Source organism: Gymnoscopelus microlampas (genome assembly GCF_963454915.1).
Source record: "Gymnoscopelus microlampas genome assembly, chromosome: 12".
Taxonomy (NCBI): Eukaryota; Metazoa; Chordata; class Actinopteri; order Myctophiformes; family Myctophidae; genus Gymnoscopelus; species Gymnoscopelus microlampas.
The window spans coordinates 45,474,993-45,484,763 of record NC_139949.1 but is presented as its reverse complement, the minus strand read 5'-3'; the positions used below and the strand labels follow the sequence as shown (position 1 = coordinate 45,484,763).

Genomic DNA, 9,771 nt, shown 5'->3' with positions numbered 1-9,771 from the left:
AACAAATGTTGGAATATTTAATTATATTATTCAAGGCTTCATGGGGTGTGTAATTGATAGAAAATAAGCACTTTTTGGGGTGAATTACTCCTTTAAGGCTAAAAGGAGATGACACAAAAAAAGTCCTGGGGACTCGTTTCTATTGTGGTCTTGTCACATGCAGGCTACTGCTGTTGTCATGAGGGTCTAGTCAACAGCTGTTACAAGGGCTATTTTCCACTTCACAATATTCTCTCCTGTTGTCATTTGTTGAGATTTGCTAACATCTGATTCATGTATTATTGACCTTTCTGTCAGCATAACTATTTGTGTTGTAATGTCTTTCAGTCCATACCATTAAAGAGAAGATGTCTTTGGGTACACCTATTTCAATAATATGGAAAATAGCAGATAAGACTTTCAAGGAATATAATGAGCATGTTTTGTGAGGTCACTATAGCAAATGTGTGTGAGATCCTTAGCGGAAATAGCAGATGTACAAGCTCACAACACATTGTGTGAATTGTGAGCTTGTAGATCGTCTTTTCTCACAGTTATTTTTGAAATGTAGGGCTGTGGTTGGCCCCAGTCTCTGGAATAGCCTACCCTACTTCAGGCTCACCCTTTCTCCCTTGTACAGCACTTTGGTCAACCAAGGTTGTTTTAAATATGCTTCACAAATACAGGTAAAGTTTGATTTGAATTGATTTAAGTAGTCACACTTTTTCTACTATTTTGTTTGCTTTTCTGAAAAGAAAAAAAGAAAACGCTGGCAAGAGATAGAAATGCACACAAACGTGGGTCTCATGAGGTTTTATTGTATCTTTATCTAAAATAAAAAGACAACAACAATGCCACTTTTGTCTGTGCGCTTAGTTCAAGGTGCGAACCGACTTCCAGTTGAGTTTATGCGGGGTGGTTCAGGTACTTGACGAGCATGGGGTAGGTGGTGCCTATGTGCTTCTGGGCGTAGTGGTGGCAGACGACATCGACCTCGTACAGACTGAACTGGACTTTGACACGCTCGTTGGGCGAGGAGAGGAAACACAGGGTGTAGAGGGCGAACTCGAACTCAGGACTGACACCGATGAAGATGCTGCCTTTGGGCTTTATGCCGTCCTTCCAGCTGAACTGGAGAGCCAGGATGTGCTTGTTCTCGTCAGGCTGTGGACACGGAGAACAGTTCATTTAACACTGCTGATTAAGTTCCCCAGCTTGATGTTCATTAGGCCAATGGTTCTCAACCTTTTCAGGCCGTGACCCCCCAAAATAATCCTATTTGAATTGGGGACCCCCCACCCTGATAAGCACTTGGAATTAGAATAGGAGTTGAGGCATCACATTTTGTTTGACTCAGTACCAAAGATAAAACAACAAAGATAAACAGGTTGAGAACCACAGCATTAGGCCACAGACCGCCATTTGATACTTTTGTTGTTGTTTTTTTAATCAATCTACACTGTAAAATCTTCAGTGTTAATTTAACTAACCATTTGGTTCCATCTGTGCACTCTCAGAGTTATAGGACTGTTAAAGGTCCATGTGAACCAGTGTGATAGACAAACCAGCTCGAAAAAGAGCCATGGATCTTGTGGAAAAGAGAAAGGGTATAGCAAAGAGAGGTATAAGTCACAAACGGTACAGGTCAACCGCTCTGTGGCAGGATACTGCCATGTGGAATGCCAGTGGATCCTGGCAGCTCAGTGAGCAGAGATGCATGCCACATGCCACCTACTTGCCATGTCACACGTCTGAATTCTTGCCCTGACCTTCATCTCACACATCATCAGCAGCTCTCTAACCCTCTCGCCATTCCTCTTGCTGGTACTGTACCTTCACTAGTAGTGTAGAGTACAATAGATCTAAACGATCTTTAAAACCATGTACTGTTTTGTACTAAAATCACAATTACAATTTAGGCATTTGGCAGACGCTCTTATCCAGTGTGATTTACAAAAGTGAGATCGGAATAAGCAGAATAAGCATGAACACTAGTCGAAAAACAACATGGTAAATAGTCACATGAGTAGAATGCAGAGAAAACAATGTAGCGCCTCAAAGAAACTAAGATAGAGGTGAGTGTTTAGACTATGGCAGAACATTGGGAGTGAGTCTATAGTTCTCACTGCAATGGGAAGTTTAGTCCACACTTTGGGAGCTAGGACGAGCTTGTTTGTGACAGGATGTATACAGAATGTTGTCGCCAGATAGCTAGAAAATGGATCAGGGCTGAACCAAAGATAAAACTGACAAGAGCGAAACAGAAAATGACCTGCGAGACAGAAAGTGGGCACATTTATGTCAAGGGCAAGGTCAACCTGATACAAAAAAGCAAGCTGCCATTGTCTGTGATCCTAACATCTTTCCTCCATTAACGGCGGTGACTTCATTCACTTGAATTAGTCATCTGTAAGCAAGCAGCGAGCACAGAGAACAAGATGGCAGCAAGTCGGTGTGTCACACGACATCTTGTAGTTGAAGTTTACTACGCACACACAGAGAATATATACAAATTGCACATGTCAAATGATGAATCATGGCTGATACGGACGTATTGTACGCAGAGGTGTCAGAAACGTCACCCCTGGTTCTAAAGTGTATTAGGCACACAGGGAAAATAAACGATTTCCCAATACACATTGCGTGACCGGAAGATGTGTTGAGTCATGGCTGGTACAGATGTAAGCAAGTCTGACCTCTGTATAGGAACAGGAAGAAACAGAAGAGGGACAAACTGTATCCTGGACACGAGAAAAACACAAACATAACATTGCTGTCGCGTAGAAACCTCTTATCTCCATATTTTAACTTTATGTGTTTTTTCGTAAATTAACGCCTTACTTGATCATACTACAGCGTCACACAAAAGCATAAAAAGTAGCAGATCTACAAGCTCGAAAGGCGACGCAAAGCGACACGCTTCGAGCTTGTCGATCTGCTACTTTAGCTTTTTTAGAATTTGAATCCTGAAAAGTAACCGTTTTGGACAGAGACGATATACCGTATCTATACAGTATATACAGCAACAAAAACGTGTAGTAAGTATATTTATACGATTATGTACACATCCTGGGATGTGGGTGGTAGAAGTACTCAGAACTTTTATTTAAGTAAAAGTAGAAATATCACTGTGTAGAAAATCTGTTACAGTTAAAAGTCCTGCGTTCAAAATGTCACCTACAGTATAAGTAAAAATATAAAAGTATTAGGATCAGAGCATAAAGTGATATATTTGTGTCCAGATGTGGCATCGTGTGTTTAATGCAGTACAGAATATTTCACCTGTGGAGAGTTATGGCTGACGCTGTAGCCTTTGTAGTCGATGTGTCCCAGCTTCTCCTGCAGGTACAGCTGGATCCAGTTGTGGAATCCGATGACGGTCCTGCGGTCCCTCGTCTCCCCCACAAACACATGCTCAAACCCAGAGGAGTCTGGCCTGGTGGATGGATGGATGGATGAACACATTCATTTGCATGAAAACCAAAAGTAGCAAACCCATATACCTAGTTACACTGCAGATCTACAAGCTCTCAACGCGTCACAACGTGACGCGTTGAGAGCTTGTAGATCGGCTATTTTCAGGGAAAATATTTAATGTAGAGCGTAAAACTGCAAATACTCTAGTATTAAGCCCTGAGTCCAAAATGAATTCATTTTGGGGTCATTATACAACATTTTCACACATTTTCAGAAAAGTTAAAAACATGTTACTAAATACTTTAGTGTCCCAGATAAAAGTGGAATATTCCAAGTTCCTAATCTGGGTATCCCATTGCTAGTAATAAGACCATCATTATCCATATCCATGCCATAACCTTATTATAAGGGGATATGGCATTTACATGAATACGCTCTCTTATAAGCATGGAAGAGATGATAAAAACAGGATTAAGGCCTACATGACCTCTCAGTGCTCATGTCATGTTAATGAATGTTGCTAAATCATTTGTTATTGTGATTATTGTTTTTAAGTTTATTTTTATGTTGCTTTTTTAAGATGTTTCTTTGATGTGGAATGTGTTATGTTGCTGTCTTGTTAGATGTCCCTTGTAGGGCAGCAACAGTTAATCCAACTAATTGAAAATGTAATTAATGTTCGTATTACAGTAAAAAAAGAAAATATCCAAAAACAGCAGACCTACAAACAATACATTTTTTGGGTTGTACAGCTATTTTCACCACTGACACTGTATAAAAAAATCTATTAGCCTACTTTTGTTTTGCATCGATTTGCTGATATATTACAATTACTTCTCGAGTATTAGAATAATCGAAAAGTAATCGATAGAAAGTTGCAGACCTTGTAAAATAGATTATGAATCTCCAGCGGGACTACTCCCCTTTAAATAAAGGTGAAAAACATGAGAATCCTGAATATCGCCTCTGTCGGGTTGAAACCTCATATCTGCAAAACTGTCGCTGTAGTATGATCAACTATGGCAAACATTTACAAACAAAACACAAAAAGTTAGAATATGGAGATAGGAGGTTTCTGCCCGACAACAACAACGATATATAGGAGGAAGAAAGAAACAATGATTTGTAGTGAATAAACTGCAGCCCCACTTGCTGGAGCCCCTCCTGGCGTAGAGTTCAAACCAGATCCTGTACAGCTGATTTTTGAAATCTCTGTCATCCTTTGGAGAGATTTTCTTCTGCACCAAGTAGTTATGGGCTATCTGTAAGCCACCAGGAAAACAAACAAGCACAAAAAATGCATGTACAAATGTTTTTAATCAACACTTATGAGACAAGATAAGATGCAATATAATATATAATATCGTCACTGTCTGGGCAGAAATAAAACCTCCTATCTCCATATTCTAACTTTTTGTGTTTTGTTTGGAGAAGATTTGCCCTAGTTGATCATACTACAGCGTCAGACACAAGCCTTAGATCTGCTACTTTTGATGTTTTTTAATCTGAATCCTGAAAAGTAACAGTTTTGGAGATATGAGGTTTCCACCCGACAGAGGCGATATGCAGGATTCTCATGTGTTTCACCTTTATTCAAACGGGAGTATTCATAATCTATTCTACAAGGACTGCAACTTTCTATCGATTACTTTTCGATAATTGTGTTTTTTCCCCCCGCAAATTAACACCCTACTTGATCATCCTACAGCGTCACACAAAAGTATCAGATCTGCAAGCTAGAAACGTGGCGCGAACCGTGAGCTTGTAGATCTGCTACTTTTGCTATTTATGAATTTGAATCCTGAAAAGTTACTGTTTTAGACATGTGAGGGTTCCACCCGACAGAGACGATATAACTTCATTAGGATTAACATCACAGTACAAAAATTCTTAAAAAATCATACTATGCATATATATATATATATATATATATATATATATATATATAGGCCTACTAAGGAAAACAAGACTAAACTCTTCTTACAGCCAATAGGACCACAGTCATTTGAACATCAATCAATCAATCAATCAATCAATCAATCAATTAATCAATCAATTAATCAATCTTCTCCTAAATAACATGCCCAAAATAGGGATGCCAGGTTGAAAGTGGTAAAACATTTATTTTAAGGCTATAGAATTATGAGTGCACACAAAGTACTACTCATATAGTCAATTAAAATAAAAAGTACAGTAAATTAAACACACAACGTACCCTCATAGTTGACGTCTGAATGATGGAGTCCAGGAACTTGTGATTCTCTGCCTCCTCTTCAGGAGTAACAATCTCTGGCACGCCGGTGTCACTCACATAGTTATCCAATAGGGAGATGAAGGCTACAAAAAAAAAACATACAGAATTACGTACATATAGAGCAGTGGTTTTCAACCTTTTTCATATCAAGGTCCATTATTTAATCGCCATTTGAGCCATGGACGACCGTTTGATGAGATTTAGCCTCTCAGACTCAAAATTTAGAATATTTCGTTGTCGTTTGATAAGATTTTGTCCACAATTCCATGCTGTATTGATGTACCATAGGAGAGATAACGGGAAAGTTGATCAAAATAACAATTCTTCTACATTCTCTAATTGTGTAATTAAGTAATGCAGATGTTTAACAATAATTTAACTCTTGAGACCCTTACGGGTCTATTTGGTTTCATTTTAAGCTCTCAATAGTTAAAGATCAACCTAATAAGGGTCCATTTAGCTGGGGACCACCTGGAAGCCCCTCAAAGACCAATGGTGGTCAGCACCGAAGTCTGACATCACTGCTGCTAGAGGCCGCTATCCTCCTGCGTCACACAGTTATTTTTAAACTAAACTTTAGTTAGTAGTAACTTTGTAGATTTGGATTATTATTACAAAACATACATTAACCACTTCGGCCCTACATTTCGGCCATTTGAAAACAGCCGATATTTTCATACATTTGAAAAGTTGTGAAATGCTAAATGTTTATACATTTTGGTTCATTCCGGACTTTTACTTGTACTACATTGCAGTATTGATGCTTTTACTTTTAAGTAAAAAATGTGAGTACTTTTTCCACCACTGCATGTGTGCAGAGCAACACCCCCTCACCCGCTGTCATTATGCAACATACTGTAGTGACGCCTGTCATAAGGAGATTATGGTTAAAGAGCTCTGCTCCAGGGACATTATGAGAGTGATGCAATCACACAGGAACCAGTGCAAATAGCATGTGGAGACAACTTTATACAGTGAATGTTTGGTTGGTAGTGTTGGTACAATTAATGAGGCACTGCAACATTAATTGTAAACTGCCTCACAATATTATAATATTTTAAAGCATTAACACTACACTATATACTCCGTTGTATACGATGGGTGGTGAAAATAGCAGATCTACAAGCTCACAACGTGTTGCATCGTGACACGCTGTGAGCTTGTAGATCTGTTATTTCCCCCCAAAATTGCTCATTCTTGTACCATTTTGGACAAGGCCTTAGGAAGCGTGTCAGAACCTAAATATGCCATAGAGGTGTGGTGATGTGGAGGGGGGAGGTGGAGGTGTAGTGGGACATCTAGTGGCTGAATGGTGCCTTCAGCACCTTTAAGCACTTAAACCCCAGCATCCCTGATTATTGCGGGGAAAGCTTTCGCAGAAAATAGCAGATCGACAATATAGGATTTAAGTGGTTAACTCTCAGAAGCAATTCAGGAGGATGTCAGGCTGTCAGTTTCCTGCACTGTTGCTGCAAAATCCATATTTGTAACACTTCACATTCTTACCTGAAAAAGTCTCCTTTTTGAAAATGTTCTCGTCCACATATGAAAAGAGGGGGTATCCTGCTCCGTCATTGTCATCGGCCATAGCCATCGCGTCCCCGGCCTTACCCTGTGTTACACAACCCAAAATAAGGACAGAGTCATCACTTTGACCAGTGGCTAATGTTTGGTTGCTGAACTCCAGCTGTCAGTTTATTTGCTCTGACCTATTTTTATTTATTTATAATTGGATTAATTGTTTTGCAGTTATTACTTTTATTTGCTTCTTTTCTTTTTTTTAAATGATATGATGAATGACTTGATATTGTTTCCAATATGCTACTGGGACAGATATCCTCAGAAAGGATAATAGCAGTCCAAATTTATGAATGAGTGGTTATTAATCACACATTGATTGGAACCTGACAGAAAACACATATCAGTGATTCACACAATCTAACCACTAAAACCCTACGGTATGCAGTATACTTTATTGACTGGGACCCCCCAGGGCTCTATCCAAGGTCCCCTCATTTGTTCCCTCTACACCAAATGTCTTTGTTGCAGACAGATAGCCAATCGTATGAGCTTGTAGACCTGCTATGTTCGCTGAATGTTTCGCTCCAAATGTTCGCCTATTATGAATGCCCAGAATAGGGACACTAGCTAGGGTTCAAGTGGTTATAATTACATTTTCTAATCTATGCAACCCTCAACCAGTGGTGGATAGTAACATTTACTCAGGCACTGTACTTAAGTACAATTTTGAGGTATTTTTTACTTTACTGGAGTATTTCAATAATTTTACTTCTACTCCATTACATCTCAGAGGCAAATATTGTACTTTTATTCCACTATAATTATTTGAAAACTTTAGTTACTAGTTACTTTGTGGATTTTGATACATGTACTTTTGAATACCGAACTTGCACTTGTAACAGACAATACAATACGGTATTGATTATTTTACTTAAGTACAAAATGTGAGTGCTTCTTCCATCACTGCCCTCAATCTAAATACTGTATAGTAAGCTATTTCCAATTCCAATTCGTCTGCATGTTGTCGTGGAATTCTGGATCAATCAGCAATCGATAAGGCCCATAGGAGTCGTCTAGGTGGTGATGGTTGTGCTTTATGTACTTGATATCATGGTCAGAAGTACATTAACACTCATGTCATTGGTACGGTAGTTCTGCCTCGAGCACAGGGCAGAGATCATAGTTATACTGTAGCTGCCTGAAGGACAAACTGAACCATAACAAGATAGGCTGTACCAAAACAATAGCTATTGGGCCCTAGTGGAGGCATTTAGGCTCTTACAAGCTGCCAAATATCATAATGTATTGTAGAAGTATTATTAGTGATGGTATAATAAGGTTAGATACAGTATAAGCAGCCATATAACTTCTTCCTCAATGGCTTTCGGCATGTGTACCTGAAGAGAGATCCTGTAGTCTGTCCCAGGCGTGAGTCTGTTTTTGTCATTGTCCCACAGTTCCTGCACGATGGTAGACAACTCTCTATCGCTCTCAATCATGATGTGACTGCTTTATGGGTCCACTACGTTGGTCCCTCGGTGGTTGAACTACAGGCGTCTTGGTTCAGAAGCTCTCTATAGGACATGAGAAACAGGAATAAAGTTGTTTAGGCCAGTGGTTTTCAAACTTTCTGTGCCAAGGCACACCAATCAAAATCTGAAGGCACACCTGTGTTCTTACCGAAAATAGCAGATCAAGCTCTCAATGTGTCGCATGTGAGCTTGTGGATGAGCTATTTTCACTATAAAAAAAAAAAAAAAACTATAAAAAACATGAAATAGAGAAATGTATAGGACCACAATGGTCCCCAGGACCTTTTTGTGTTATCCTTTTAGCCTTAATGTCTGACTGTACCTCGTGCTGTTTACATTTCTGACTAATTAAGTATTCAATCAATCGTGTAGTCTGTATTGGGAAATGAGTGCACACAAAGTACCGATATAGTAAAATTGGAAATAATTTCATACGTTTTTGTATAGAGTTGTATACAGTATGTTGCAGTAGTGTGTGGTCACCGGTTGTCACAAAATCCCACGGCACACCTGGACTAGTCTCACGGCACACCAGTGTGCCTTGAGACTAAACTGCTTGGGAACCACTGGTTTAGGCCAGTGGTTTTTAAAATGTCACACCACACTGTATGAGAACCACTGGTTTAGGCTTCAGGATACAGATGTGTTGTGTTTCACAATTTTTTTTCGCTAATCTCTCAATCAATGTGTGCATATTGAGATTACAAATGACTGTGAGCTCAGGGAGATTATGAACAGTGACACATTCATATCTGTTCTGCATTCGTAGAGAGGTTTGTTTTACCCTGATTGCTCCCGGCAATTCAAGGTGCCACTCTATTTGGACAGTTATATACTGTACAAGTGTTCAGTTTTACTTTATTGTCATACATTTTCCAGAAACACAACAACAAACGTTGAAGTTTACGACCTGCTTTAGCCATTCATGTATTCCATGATTTTCTCCACCGTGCTCACAGCAGGACATTGGAATTACGATCTGTAATCGACTAAAAATAGCTCTTGAAAATGATATAGCTTGTTGATGATGGTCATTGTCAGTGATGAATATTTGATGACTTACTAAAA

The 9,771-nt window shown here is 39.2% G+C and overlaps 1 protein-coding gene across 1 annotated transcript; it reads right to left on the bottom strand.

Annotated features, from left to right (window-relative positions):
- Positions 1-885: 885 nt before the first annotated feature.
- endou2 (endonuclease, polyU-specific 2) lies at positions 886-8,689 on the bottom strand (the record flags this gene model as incomplete). The annotated part of the gene is made up of 6 exons (XM_084073844.1): positions 8,569-8,689; positions 7,157-7,262; positions 5,612-5,733; positions 4,546-4,658; positions 3,262-3,415; positions 886-1,143 (listed from the first exon to the last, which is right to left on the bottom strand). The coding sequence occupies exons 1-6, from the start codon at positions 8,668-8,670 to the stop codon at positions 886-888; spliced, it is 855 nt and encodes a 284-aa protein (XP_083929970.1). The 5' UTR covers positions 8,671-8,689.
- Between the last annotated feature and the right edge of the window lie 1,082 nt (positions 8,690-9,771).